We start from the raw sequence: 15318 nt of genomic DNA, 5'->3' as shown, positions 1-15318 counted from the left end.
CTCCCATTAAAGTCAGTGGAAAGAGACACTTTTATTTCATTGGGAGTTGGATTGGGTCCTAAGTGCTTAAAATGAGGTACCTACATTAGCACTTTCCAGGACTATGATTGGAGTGCTCAGCACCTTGCAGGATTGAGCTCCAAATCATCAATGGGACTGGTACAATCTCTAGTACAAGAAATGGTTACCTCCTGTAAAACCCAGGCTCTTTGACCCTGTTGTTGTTGTTCTGGACATCTGGGTTCTAATGTTCCAGTCAGACCTATCAGTGTTCCTGGGGTTTTGTGCTGTTGGTAGATTTCTGTGACATTCTGAATATCTCATTAACACTGCAAAGAACCCCATAGAGCAGGGATCGGCAACCTTTGGCATGTGGGAAGCAGCGGCCAGCACATCCCTTGACCCGCACCACTTCCCGCAGTCCCCATTGTCCTGGAGCGGCAAAGCACGGCCAGCCAAACATGCGGGTGTGGCAGGTAAAGAAACCAGCCCAGCCCACCAGGGGGCTTACCCTGGCGGGCCACAGGCCAAAGGTTGTCGATCCCTGCCAGAGAGCTTGGTGGAGTCACCAGTCTACTTTCCAGGGGGGTTATTGTTTTTTAAAATTTACTAGAATAATTGGGAAAAAATTCTTTGTTGAACATGTTGAGCAAGTTTAATTTAGGAGTGTTGATAGTTTGTAGCACATAATGTATCAGCATTTGTTACATCAGGAGTCCCATCTTGCCATCAGTCCCATGCGCACAGTTCCCACTGGTTTCAGCGCTGTGCGTATGTACCTGATGAAAGGCCCCTAAATTTCTGATCATCAGGAGATTCCTGTTAACTTTAATGTGGGGGTCAAAGAGCAAAACTTCATGCCCTGCTTTAAGACAGCCCGAGTGGCATGTCATTAGCGGAAAGAAAGCAGTTTGTAGTCAACTCTGTTTTCATTTATCATTTTAATGTGAGTGTTGTGTTATATAAAAATATCCTGGAAGTATTTTGCAATTTGCCGGTAAGTCACTGGGATTTTTTTTTTAAGAGCACTACAGTTGAGTAAAGAAGTGGTTACCGGTGATTTGCCACTACTGTTTTCTGTGCAAATTACACAGACTTCTCCCCAACTATGAGGTCTGCAGCTCTTTGGAAGTTATTAGCTCTAGTTCAGAAGCAAACCTGGGTTAATTGTACACTCTGCTCATTTAAGAAATGTTTTTCCATATGAGACCCATTAGTAAGCAACCCAAGCCACTGCGAATGCTAAACATTTTATTGTAAGACTCTGAGCACATCTTTTTTACATAACGTTTAATTTAGTCCTGTAAATTACGTTTAGCTTTTTGATCCTTGGATAGCAAAGTGATGGATCACATACAAATAGTATATTAGAGTCTTTTCTGTCCATATTTTTAAAATGATGATATAATATCACTTGCGTGTTGTAGGTTATGACAAGAAGCTGAGAAATGTGCTAAAAACAGCATATTACCTTTTTAAGATGCTTAGTACTCCTCTTTCATAGTTTCTTCCCATTGCTGATGGTGAAATTTTGCATTTCATTAGGGGCCTGGCTCCTGCACAGTGGATGGCAAAATTGCCATTGTTTTCATTGGTGCGGGATCAGAGGTCAAAACAATTGAGTCACTAAGGCTAAGTCAATTCAGCTAAGCATGGGAAGCATGCTAAGTGCCTTGCTGAACTGGAGCCTAAGAAAAACGTTACTGGGATCAATGCGGGAGTTCCTGGGTGAAACTATCTGGCCTGTGTTATACAGGAGGTCAGAGTAGCTGATCCAATGGCCGCCTCTGGCCTTAAACGATTTATGAAAAAAGAATTTGTCAATTGAAAAAACAGATTTTTAGGAACTTTAAATTGAAAACAAATATCCCTGGCAAAGCGGCTGAGCAGCCCTGACATCTCAGGGCGATGGGTCAGCTAGCATCTGTAAGGCGAACAGGATTTGGGCCACTGAATTCATTGTGTGCTTGCCTTCTGCACACAAAAGCACTCAGAGGGATGAAGACAAGTGTAAAAAGACTGGTCTAGATTAGCAAAGGTTTGTCTTTCTTCCCCGTTGGTTTTTAATTGTTTGTTTATTTTGGAAAGATTGGCAGCAATGGAGTCAGATAAGAATATATGTCAGGTTTGATTTACCATGCATTTGTCAAAACAAACACAAAATATAGTCTCCTTTATTGTGGCAGGATTAATCATTTTGGTCATAGTGTTTTTAATAAAAACAACGAGGAGTCCGTGGCACCTTAAAGACTAACAGATTTATTTGGGCATAAGCTTTTGTGGGTAAAAATCCCACTTCTTCAGCAAAGTGGGGTTTTTACCCACAAAACCTTATGACCAAATAAATCTGTTAGTCTTTAAGGTGCCACCGGACTCCTCATTGTTTTTGTGGCTGCAGACTAACACGGCTACCCCCTGATACTTGACAGTGTTTTTAATGACACCTGTGCTTCATCTCTGAGTGTACAAGCTATATGCAAATACTTCCATTGAAGATTACAGTTTATATTGCGCTTTCGCCATGCTATCACCATTTGTTGGAGTTTCTAGCATCGTACAATTGCTACTGTATATGAGACTGAAGATCTGTGAAGTGGCTATCAACTGAAACATGTCTCACTCTTCGGACTTGCTTTTGCTGGTTTCACAAAACATTTAATTAGTGATAATCAGCTTTTAACTAGCCAGAACAAACTGTTGTGATTTTTCCCCTACATAATTGTAGGCATGGTCTGTCCCCATAAGATAAATTACTTGCAGTCTGGAGAACATTCTAGCCAGCAGGAGGAGAGAGGAGGAGAATGCCGTTTGCATGGGGATGTAGAGCATTTTGCGTGTACTGTGATTTCAGTGAAAAAGAAGGTGCCTTTTTCTTTTCTTTGCAGAATGCTGGACATGAAAATGAGTTGAACATGATGAAATCTCCTGTCCCTCTGGGTTGCCAATCAGTGGTCATCTAACCCCATCTCAGAGGAAAACCAGAAGAGCTCCACTCTAACTTCTGTAAGGTTTAGTCCATTATGGAAGATCAAACAATTTTCTGGCGCTGGTTTTGTGAAATTCGGCTGCTGCCTTGGACCCTCCATTTGAAAAAGAAATTAACGTTGAGGAACAATTAAAGAGGAAAATCAGCTCCAGAGAATGAGCACTGTAAGTGGCACTGGGATATTAGTCAGCTTAACGACGGTGTCTGTGACGCTAGATTTTCGTTTGCACGGTGGTCTGATGGCTTGGCCCTTAAGCAACAATTTGACTCTGAATCAGAGTTTGCCCACGTCCGACCCTCTTAATGCCTCTGAGCGAGGAGAAGTCTCTCGTGTGTCCATGAGGGAGAAGAACTGGCCAGCCCTCCTGATTTTGGTTATCATTCTGCTGACTATTGGAGGGAACATCCTTGTAATTATGGCTGTCTCCTTGGAGAAAAAGCTACAGAATGCCACAAACTACTTCCTAATGTCCTTGGCGGTGGCAGATATGTTGGTTGGGATCCTAGTCATGCCCGTTTCCCTCATTACAATTCTATACGGTAAGTGACTTACATTTTCTCCCCCATTCAACTGAACAGAGTAGACAGCGGATGAGTATCAGTGGCCGCAGTGAATGGTTGCACACAGTTTGCACCCATTGAGTGAAGAACCAGAGGAGTATAAATGTAGAGTAAATAATGGGCTTTCCTGTGCTCACTTTTATTGGGGGAATGAGTGCTCCTTTGGAAACTGTATTTGGCCCCATGCTGTCAGGATAGGAGCGATTGCCAAAAACCTTTAAGTGATGATCTCTTTTACTGAGGCCAGCTATAAGGAAGTGCATGGATGGAGAATATTTTTCCTTCTCAGAGGATATGCTGTAAATCGTTTTGGTAAAACCCAGAATAGAAAGAAGTAGCTAGAAAATAACCCCAGTTCCTCGCCAACAGATCCAGCTCACTCTTCTCATGGCAAAACAAAAGAGGCTCTAAATCAGAGTCAGATCTTAAGAAGTGCTGAGTGCCTTGAACGAGCGTTGATTTCAATAGGGCTTGAGGGCACCCTGCATCTCGCAAGATTGGGACCCAGTGTAGGAAGAAGTGTAGCTGCTTTCCAAGGACTGACTGTAACAAAACACACATTGGGCCACATCCTGGGATTACTCACATGAGTAAGGTCATAGATTTGGCCCAGTGTATGTTAAAAATCTGCAGTTTTATGTGCCACAAAAATAGTAGATCAATGATTTCTGACTGTCATACACAAAATGATAGTTCTGTGCTCTGAGTGCAGCGACGGGGCTCTGGAGTGACATCTCGGGGTAATGGCTGGGCTGCCTTCCATCCCTTCGCCAGTGTGTGATGGCGTCAGTGTGACCCTCTCAACACTGCATCCTAATCGGGGTCTGTTACCCCATTGTCACTTCTCCCCAGCCGAGGCTCCTCCTAACGTACTGAACTTCTTCCCAAGTGGTGTAAAACATGCACCGACACTGAAGGGGGTGTCCAAACATTTCAAGGTGGGAGCCTCTGTCATTTCATGGTGGAGTACAGCATTGGTGCATGTCTCCATGCATGTCTGTAGTCAGTCCGTGAACATCTCTAGCCAGGCTTCCCTTTGGATCCCGGTTATCAGTCTGCTTCCCTTCTGCGTGCCCTGACAGCTGCAGTCAGAACCAGTAACTCCTCTAAAAACACCCTTAAACTTAGGATAAAAATATGCCACCCCCACAGTGAACACTAGACCAACCCTTGAATACTATAGGCAAAGCAAACTGCAGTGGGGTACAGCGTTATTTCAATATGCACCCCAACAGGAAGGATTTGCCAGGAAATTGCTTAGATCGACTCTCCAATGGGTTGCTTGGGGCATTTTTGGTGCTATTCTTTATTTAGCTTTGGCCATATCATTTCCTTCACAAGACAGTCTCACGTTAACGTCAGTACATTTGCTTCCATAAGCTGGGAGCACAGGCCCAGACTGATCTGTTCCTGGGAGGAAGGGTGATCTGTTGGATGGGACACTGGACTAGGTGCTTTGACGCGTGGGTTCTAGTCCCAGCTGTGCCCCTGCCTCACTATGTGCCTTTGAGCAAGTTGTTCCAGCTTTCTGTGCCCCAGTTTCCTATCAGTAAAACAAAGGAAATGACACCCTCTCTTTTCAAGTGCTTTGAGATCTACGGGTGAGCAGTGCTGTGTAACAGCTAAGTGTTACTGCTGTACTATTGACTTGACTACTGTAGTGTGGGTGGGGAGGTGAGGAAATTATTCTGCACTATGGTAAAATATTGGCTTCCTGAGGGCTTGTATCGTGTATCACTGATGTTGCTATAAAGTTATGTCGCTCGGGGTGACTAAACCACCTACGTTACACTGACCTAAGCACCGGCATGGTCCGCTCACCCTCTGACATAGCGCCTCTCGTGGAGGTGGTTTGAGCTGCTGCAGCAGTTCTTATGTAGATTAGCCCTAAGCAAAACCACTGGTAGCATCCTGTAGCGGTAAAAGCCACCTATGTCCTTTTCTGTGGGTGACAGGAAGTTTGGCTCTGTTTTTCTGAGGCTTGGTATTGAAACTCAGAATTCCTTGAGTGTTCCAAGGGGTTCGCGTTTACCTCCTTGAACCAAGGAAAGACGTGTGCAGTCATTTCTCAGGGCTCTTTTTTTCTGATTTTCTTTTAAAAATGCCGTTGTACTAATAGTTCTCAGAAACAAACAATGCAGATACGAAGCCTTGCTGGTTACTTAACTTCAGCGTTTGATTAGTGGTTGGTTTACTGGCCTGTAAAGTTAAAAATAGGGATATTTATGTGACTTCTTTACTTGACTGAACCACTGCGTCAGATAGCGTTTTAATTTCTAAATGCACTGACCAAGTGCACAGGTTTCTAAGGTGTATGTGTCCTGTCAGCCGTCAATTAAATCACTATATCGTTTGTGCATGGATTTTGTGGCTTGACTTTCTAGCTGTTCAAAATCTTATGCATAAAGCCTTTTATTTGCAGTTGTCTGTCTAGCCTCAAGTTGGACTTTTCTGATGGTTGCACAACACCTGTATTTTATTTTCAGTAATTCCTGAGATTAGTTTTCAGTTGCTATTTACGCTTCCTGTAATGCTCAGAATCGCCATGCCAAAAATGGAACTGTCTCTGAAATTACAAGGAGGGTAGGTCTAATTTGACTTCCTGCAAACTTCTCTTGAGGGTGTAAGAAATAGTACTGGGACATTCCATATTTCCCATAGCTTGAAACGAGAGAACTTAAACACTGCATGATTGCACTGACCTTGTGTTTGCATAAATTCCCCATGGCTTAACAGAAGGTAAATGTACAGAAGTGAACTTTCTAATGAAATGGCTTCAGCAGTTTTCAAAACACATGTGCAAGCAGAGTCAGGATGAGCTCCACCCTGACATCTGGTGGCGAGTTGTGGCAAGTTGTGGAAAAGAACTTCCGAGGCTGATCTCATTTGCATAGACACACCCACCCCACCTAGCATGAGCCCATAGCTGCCCAAATGGTCACTTTGGCTGCTGTGGGATCCCCAGTTTCTCTGTTATTGCGGCAGGAAGAATAAATTGTTATTATCCTAATTATGGGAATCAAGGACAGTGGAACTGTACTTGGCCTTTTGTTATGATGGAGGGACTCGCCATCAACTAAGTAGCACTCGCTAGGCAAGGGACATGGGTTCCAAAACTCAGTGAATTGAGAGAGGCTGGGAACAGGTATTAATACCTGGTGGTATGAGCCCCCTGGTGAGGGCCTTACATGCTAATTGTACTTCCTCCTCTCTCCACTGTGGAATATCAGAGCTAATTTTGATTCTATTAGGAGTCTAGTTACAGGCTGCTGAGCTGAATTCACTTTGGGCCAATGGTGCACCAGCACTGAGGCTCCCCTACTCCAGTTCGTGCATGCTGCATTGTAGAGGCTTTTACCTCATTCCCTTTCCTTTAGTGCTAGATCTGCCTGGCAGGCGCCCTGTGCTGCCTTGTTCTGCCACAGAGCAGAGTCCCACCACACCAGCTTTACCCAGGAATTCGTGTACATCTGTGCTCTGGGTGAGCACTGTTAGGGGGCTTATTCCTTCACCCACTCACTTCCCTGGTCCTTCTCGCATGAACAGAGAGCAACAATACCCGAAGTCCAAAGGTGCAAACAATTCAATGTTTATTGGGGTGAACTTCCAGCAAGCATGATTCCAGTTTCCTTCCTTAGTATCCTCCTTCCTAGCTCTGAGACCACAGAGCCTTACACCTGTGTCCCTGTTCCCATTCCTGCCCTTAGCCAAACATGATTCCAATTTCCCCAGCCCCATTCCCTGTTCCCATTTCCCCTTTTAGCAAAACATGATTCCAATTTCCTTACCCCCCTTCCCTGTTCCCATTTCCCCCACCCGCATGCCCACCCCCACCCCCCTTCTTCCCTGATTATCTGCAGACTATATAGTAAAACTTGAGTTCTGCTTTGCTATAACTTAACCAATCATATTCTTGAAATTTAACTAACCAATCCGAACATATTGTAACATGATTATGTACCCAATTATATCCCACTTCCTTAATTAGTTTACACCCAGCAAAATTAATTATGCAGCAGACAGGAACAATCACAGAACCAGACAGAGACAAACAATAGCAAAGTGGGAAAACAAAACAATACAGAAGTGAGGATTTCACATCCCAGCTATTGATAAGTGAGTTCTTGCCAGACAGGATGCTATCAAACTAAGTTTCCTTTTACATTTTCTAGGCACTTCCCTTTCTCTGGAGGTGATAGGAATACCATCCTGTCCTGATAGTGCCTGACAGCCCAATAGCACCTTCTTTCAATGTGACTAGTTTGGAATGTGAGGAGGTGACCGGTCGCTTCCCAGCTTATGGCTGCCGCTGTTGCTTAGCCAAAGGCCTTAGCCTCAGAACAGGGCCTCAGATTGTCACAGTAAGAGAAGGACCTTACACCGGCAGACAGTGATTTTGATTCTCTTTTGTACCTCTATAACTTGCCAAGTAATAAGAATACATTTAAATTCTTAGAGTATAGGCCTTTACAGACAGGCCTGAATATCTATATCCTAACAAGCACGTTCAGGTCACAAGGCTGGTTCCGGCACATTGGAGGAACCTGCGGATCTTATTGATCGGGGTCCCCTGACAAAATCTTTTTTCCCTCCTTCCCACATCCCACTTGTAATTCAAACTGCACAAATAGGCAGGCTGGGACAGCAGCCGTGGAGGTGGAGGGAAGGCCTGAAGGGAAGAGTCTATCTTCACACACACAAAAGTCCCCTTCTGCTTGTGTCACCCTCGCAGGGCAGAGGAAGGAGATAGCTTGCAGAGCTGTGCTGCTCATGGGCGCGGCCACGTGTGAGAAGGCTAGTGTAATTTGGGGGAGACTGTGCAATGAACCTTAGCCCTCAGGTTTCAACGTAGTGGGAGTGTGAAACAGAAAAGCATGAGGCCCGCACTGACGAATGTCAAATGGGATGTGCAGAAGCATGTGCATTACACCCTGATCCTGACCGGGGCTTGTGGTCACTACCACAGTGCTTCCAATAAATGATCCATTGTCAAGGGTACAGGGAATGGAAGCGACTTCAAAAGATTGTTTAATGCAAAACCCTGAGCATAATACAACCATCTGGCCCTACTGACTAAAGCTTTTATTGAACCACGTATCCATTCAGGTTTAAAATTTAAAAAGTATTTTCCCTTTTCGCCTGTAGCTTGGGCATTTAGTCTGAAGTGCCTACAGACAACTTTTTTCTCTCATCAGTAGCATTTTTGGAACCATGGTCTTTGGCACGGTCCCCACCTTTGTTTACCCTGTACCTCAGATATTTCCCCCAGCTAAAAGGAGCTCTCAGGACCAAACCTGCCTAATTTCATCCTCTGAGACCATAGAAATACAGCAGTGAAAAACAGAGATGTGGAATATGTGAATCAGAAGGCAAACAAGGTGCTTGGTGCAGAAGACAGGTGAGCTGGATGGCTCTGGTGTGTGCTGGGTAAAGCGGTGCACAGGATCTTGACACAGCCACCGAGGAGCATGAGATTGTAACTGCAGCCTAGAACTTGGCTTTCCTCAGACAACCTGTTTCCAGTTATGCAGCACACCAGTGGTTAGAATCTGGCTTCGATCTACAGAAAGCATCTTGCTTGTCTTGCACACAGAGTCGGGGTCCAATCAGGGAGGCAGGATGGAAGTGATGCTCACCCAAGCTCTGCCCACCAAACAAGCCCCACCCACACGTGTCACCAAAACGAAATGCTGCTTAGGGTAGGTTGTTCAAACTGTGCCTGTGCAAGTTTGTGGAGCTCTGCTGGGTTCCCTGCACTTGGCTGCCCTTGCTGGGACTTGAACATTCCTATGGGCTCTGATAGGCTCCTTCTTGGCTCGAGATAAAAACCATAACTGCTGTCATCTCCCTAATGCCGCCCACATGTGGTACCGAAACGAGCCCTTGTTCACGGTAACTGGTGCCGAGGTTGACCCTCCCCCGGCTCTCTCACATGAGGAATGAAAGAGTTAATAATATTGTTAATATTTCAATCATTGCGTCTGGGCATCTGAGTTCACCCCTCACTGAGGTGAACAAGGCAGTTTGCACGTCTCAGAGCAACTGCGCCAAGCTCTCTGCAGACTCAGCTAGATGTCTCTGCCTTCGGTATGCTTGATGCACATGTCTGAGGTTTTCTTTGCAACCACAACAATTGGAGACTTACCCTTTGTATTAAAATGAAAGCTGCGGTTCTGGAGAACAAGATAGCAGTTTGCTCCTTCACGGTCCCGGTATGCCAGACTGCACCCACAAGCTCATCCAGCCCCTGGCACAAACCTCAGCCTCACATGCTCCGTGTTTCACAATTTTCACTTTATTATTCCTGAGGTCTTGGAGGCAGGGATTAGGCAGGTTTGAGCTGAAGATCAACCTCAACAAAAGGGTTGTTTTTTTTTTAATCTTTTTTTATCCAACAAGATTTTCACCCTAAGACTTTAGTCTCCAGGATCCTGTACACTGCATGGTGTAGAGAGCAAACAGAAAAAACCAAACCCACCCTCTAAAAGCCAGCAATAGAAAAATGCGCCCACAGAGATTCTTCTGCCTCCAGCAATCAGGAAGCTGCTTTCATGGAGACCCTGACTTTCCTCAGAACGCCTGGTTGAGACTTTTGTCTCAACTTGTATCCTTACTACAGGAGGAAACTCTCCTCTTTCTGTGTTCAAATGGGGCTTCTGCACCCTGTGAGACGGGGGACCATTGTTTTGTGACAGAATGTAGAACAGCTCCCCTACGGGGCATTACAAAAACAGAGCATGAGCAATTACTGAAAGGCAATAAGATGCCTGATTAGATAAACCCACTGGTGATCTTTTCTCAGGGTACCTCTTGGCAAGTATTTTCCTCTTCAGTCAGGAGCAAGTCATCCCTGGGATCTCTCCAGTGATTTCTGTGGAGTTGTACCAGAAATGCATTTGGCCCTCAATTTGTTTTCTGTAGCTGACAAGTTGCTATCTCAATGGGCGATCATTCAAATTCCATTTATATAACAGCCTTTAATTGTAAAGGCATATGATTCAGAGATGCAGAAAAAAATCTACTTGGCATTAACAAGCCAGATAACACCCATTTTCTTTGCAGCACTTTTGCATCAGATTAATAGATTCGTAGATTCCAAGGCTGGAAGGAAGCCCTGTGATCATCTGGTCTGATCTCCTGCATAGCACAGGCTGGAGAACTTCCCCAAATTAATTCTTAGAGCAGGTCTAGCATGTGCAGCTGCTTGCGAGTGCAGCTTGACTAATTTAGAAAAATGAAGGCTGAAAATTGCATCTCCAGGCTCAGTGAAATGGAACAAACTTCCTTAATTTGAGTTATTATTATTTGCCATGAGCACATTCAAGTCAGGTATATAACCTTTAAATTCAAGGATAGGAGGTGAGCATTTCCTTCCTGAAAAACTTGCCAGCAAACTCCAGCTCTGTAACATTGGCTCTCACTTTGTACTGCTCCATTTCCTTCTGTTCCTTTTTATTATCACGGCGCCCCTCTTCTTCTTCCTCTCCTTTTTCTTTTCGGAGTCATTATGGAAGGTGGATGAAAACTTGAGCTCGAAAGCAAACCTTTGCAGACTTGGGAAGGCTGTGGGGGAGGAGATCTGGGCAATTCTGTCTGAAGCATCTGAAACAAACGCTCAGCATTAAAATAACATGAAAAGATTTTCTGAAAACTGCCAAAGACAGGATGTTCATCACTCTGACCTCAGCTCATGCTGTTGGGCTTTGGGATGGGAATACGTATCATTCATACTGTAAAATCTCCCAGTGCGCTCAGTTCCTGAAATATATTTCTGTAAGCAACAAAGGGAGTTAGATAGTTAAAGATGGCCTGGAAACCTTTGCTTTCAATTTGCTGGCACTGATGGACGGAGTCTTACCCTTACCAAACATTCCGTAGCTCTGCACTGGAATGGTCAGAGTAGATCTGGCCAAGGGCCCGTCTAGGCCAGTGTGCTCTCTCCCACAGTAGGTACCACCAGCGCCTTTGGGAAAATTGCCATAATGAACAATTATGCTGTAACCTGGAGGTAGGGAGAGTTTCTTCTTAACTCCAGCAGTTAGAGATTGGCTGATGTCATTTTCATCCCAGCTAGCGTGGCTACAACAGACTTTTGGATTACTTTTATAAATGCTTAATCCTCTTTTTTTTTTAATCCTGCTGAACTCTCGGCCTCAATAATATCTAGTGGTGGCAAGTGCTCCAGGTTAATTATGCACTGGGTAAAATGTATTTCCTGTTCTCAGTTTTAAATGTGTTGTCGTTTAATTTCATTGAGTGCTTCTTCCTGGGTCAATTACAATGTCCTATTGATTTCTTCTAGAACAGGCATTATTTTATATGTCTCTGTCAGATTTCCTCTCATATATCTCTTCTTTGAAGTGCGTAGCCCAAACTTCCCAGGCTTCTGGTTTATTTTTATTTGCCCTTGTCCAGAGCTTTGCCATTTCTGTGATACCCTTTTTGAAATAGGGTCACCCAAAATGAGCACAACATTCCAAATGAGGATGTTCACTCAAAGTGGGTAATTCACTAGACCTTTCTTAATGCAACCTAACCACTTGTTTGTCTCTGTGACCTCTGTGCCCATTGAACAGATCTTTACACTGAGCTGGCTGAAGGGGAATTAATTTAAGAGTGATTAAACAATTGTTATTCTGGCCAACCATTTGAAAACCAGCACTTACCACACTGGGCAAAAGGTTTTTTGAAGTCTCCTGCCTTTCCGGTGCATTGCCTTCTCTGAGAGATCCTCCCCACACCTCTGTTCTACCCTACCCGGCTCCTGCTCCTGTCTGGGGTGATGTTTGCTGTTTTAACATAGCAGCAGGAAGCTTGTCTTTTATCTGTCTGTAAAGAGCCATATATAATGGTGGCACCATATACATAAAGAAAATTATGCTTAATAATAATGGATATATATTCCTTTCAGTGACTGCATCAGATGGGACTTTCTGCTGGGAAGTATAAGGAAATCACTGTCATTGAGTGATACAGCATTATTCATGGATGCAATTTCTCCTCTCTACCTCCCTGCTTACTTTGAATGAATTATCACACAATGCTAATCTTCATGGGGCTTATTTGGTGCATAGGTTTTGTGCTGGCCCCTTGCAAAGGGGTGAATTTCTCCCACTTGTGAAGCTAATGAAACAGTTGCACGTGTTTCTAAAAAGGCTTGGAGAAAGTTTGCCTGCAGTGTATAGGATCCAAGATGGGCCATGCAGCCCTGTTCTTGGGTTGTCAGCCAGGTTTTGGTTTTGCAAAATGAAAACAAGTGTAGTTGGGATGCAGTCTCTATTGTCCAAGAAATACCAATGTTCAGTGGAGAAAGGGTGCAGGAGGCTTCAGCAAATCCCATCTAGTGCAGATACATGTAGATCTAGACTGTCTTATTTACTATATATGTGTTTAGATCTAGGATATTATACCTAGTCACTGCAGCTTTCCCTTTAAACAGGGCTTCCTTTCCCACAACAGATGCAAGCTGTCCGTTCTCTGTACTATATTTTAGCTGTGATATTTTAACTTGCCAGTTAAGTGAGAACATAAGGAAGCAAAGGCAAAAAGTGCTGGAATGTATTTTCTCGGTAGTTCTGTGCTAGTCTGTCCAATTGCCCCTTTTGCCAGCCTTGGCCAAAGAACGTCCTTTTCTGTACGACCCCAATTTCCTGAAAAGAAACCCAACCCTAAGGATTTATTTCAAGTCCATGTTCTTGGTGACGTCATTAGGTCCTAGCTCTGTCTGTTCCACCAGGCTCAATTTCATGGTTCGATCTTTCCCTCCCTCCATGCCCAGTGATAGTTTATTGCTGTGATTCATTCGCCGGTTTTGGCAACTCTCATCACTAGACGTCTTCAGATCCAGTTGGCTACAGTACCCCCTTCAATGGCAGACCATTGGAACTGATTGGTCATTCCTGAGCTGCAGGCTGTCAACATGGCTGAGCTCCTCCTTGGCTGTCTAAATCGCCCTCATTCTGGACTCTCTAGGGCTGCTCTCTTTTTAATAGTAACTGTAGTCGAGCTTCTGGAGTTAGCTGTATCGTGCTGAAGGACTTCCTGGTCCCAGGTGCAGCAATGCTCTGCCTCTGCCGTCAAGTCTTTCCTGCTGTGCTTACTCCTAGTCTGCTGGTTTCTGCAGAATTTCTTCTTCTCTAGATTGCCGTCACTCTGGCTCTTCCATCCGTCAAAACTTTATTCCCATTTCCTTTAAAATGGCCTGCCACAGCGCTCTCCTTTGCCAGGAGAGACCACCTGCCAGGCAGCAGTACTGAATACTCCCATTTACTATGCCAAGACCAAGGCTCTATCAGGTGATCATGTTCTGCTATGGCATCAAAATATATTTGTCCCAATGGAACAGTGTCAACAGCTGCTCCTTCACCCCAGGGGCTACAAATGTCACCAGAATAGTTTTAAGGTCATCTTCCTATAGGTAAGTGCACTGCTTCCTTTACCAGTAGCAAGTAGGTAGGATCCCCTGGGGGACTAACATGAAGGGGAAAGGAGTCCAGGAGAGCTGGCTGTATTTCAAGGAATCCCTGTTGAGGTTACAGGGACAAACCATCCCGATGTGTCGAAAGAATAGTAAATATGGCAGGCGACCAGCTTGGCTTAACGGTGAAACCCTAGCGGATCTTAAACATAAAAAAGAAGCTTACAAGAAGTGGAAGGTTGGACATATGACCAGGGAAGAGTATAAAAATATTGCTCGGGCATGTAGGAATGAAATCAGGAAGGCCAAATCGCAGCTGGAGCTGCAGCTAGTGAGAGATGTCAAGAGTAACAAGAAGGGTTTCTTCAGGTATGTTGGCAACAAGAAGAAAGCCAAGGAATGTGTGGGCCCCTTACTGAATGAGGGAGGCAACCTAGTGACAGAGGATGTGGAAAAAGCTAATGTACTCAATGCTTTTTTTGCCTCTGTCTTCACTAACAAGGTCAGCTCCCAGACTGCTGTGCTGGGCATCACAACATGGGGAAGAGATGGCCAGCCCTCTGTGGAGATAGAGGCGGTTCGGGACTATTTAGAAAAGCTGGACGTGCACAAGTCCATGGGGCCGGACGAGTTGCATCCGAGAGTGCTGAAGGAATTGGCGGCTGTGATTGCAGAGCCATTGGCCATTATCTTTGAAAACTCGTGTCGAATGGGGGAAGTCCCGGATGATTGGAAAAAGGCTAATGTAGTGCCCATCTTTAAAAAAGGGAAGAAGGAGGATCCTGGGAACTACAGGCCAGTCAGCCTCACCTCAGTCCCCAGAAAAATCATGGAGCAGGTCCTCAAAGAATCAATCCTGAAGCACTTACATGAGAGGAAAGTGATCAGGAACAGTCAGCATGGATTCCCCAAGGGAAGGTCATGCCTGACTAATCTAATCAACTTCTATGATGAGATTACTGGTTCAGTGGATGAAGGGAAAGCAGTGGATGTATTGTTTCTTGACTTTAGCAAAGCTTTTGACACGGTCTCCCACAGTATTCTTGTCAGCAAGTTAAAGAAGTATGGGCTGGATGAATGCACTATAAGGTGGGTAGAAAGTTGGCTAGATTGTCGGGCTCAACGGGTAGTGATCAATGGCTCCATGTCTAGTTGGCAGCCGGTGTCAAGTGGAGTGCCCCAGGGGTCGGTCCTGGGGCCGGTTTTGTTCAATATCTTCCTAAATGATCTGGAGGATGGTGTGGATTGCACTCTCAGCAAATTTGCAGATGATACTAAACTGGGAGGAGTGGTAGATACGCTGGAGGGCAGGGATAGGATACAGAGGGACCTAGACAAATCGGAGGATTGGGCC

General features: G+C 44.8%; 1 protein-coding gene across 2 annotated transcripts in view; it reads left to right on the top strand.

Moving 5' to 3' along the window:
• The window catches only part of HTR2C (5-hydroxytryptamine receptor 2C), a 450750-nt gene that overhangs the window by 372432 nt on the left and 63000 nt on the right, over nucleotides 1–15318 (top strand). For both annotated transcript variants that reach the window (XM_078854300.1, XM_073358600.2), the window contains one exon: nucleotides 2886–3526. In XM_078854300.1, the coding sequence (XP_078710426.1) occupies nucleotides 3142–3526 (385 nt within the window). In that variant the 5' untranslated portion in view covers nucleotides 2886–3141. The remainder of the gene's footprint in view (nucleotides 1–2885; nucleotides 3527–15318) is intronic.

Source organism: Lepidochelys kempii, chromosome 9 (assembly GCF_965140285.1).
Source record: "Lepidochelys kempii isolate rLepKem1 chromosome 9, rLepKem1.hap1, whole genome shotgun sequence".
Lineage (NCBI taxonomy): Eukaryota > Metazoa > Chordata > Testudines > Cheloniidae > Lepidochelys > Lepidochelys kempii.
This window is presented reverse-complemented; position numbering and strand designations above follow the sequence as displayed.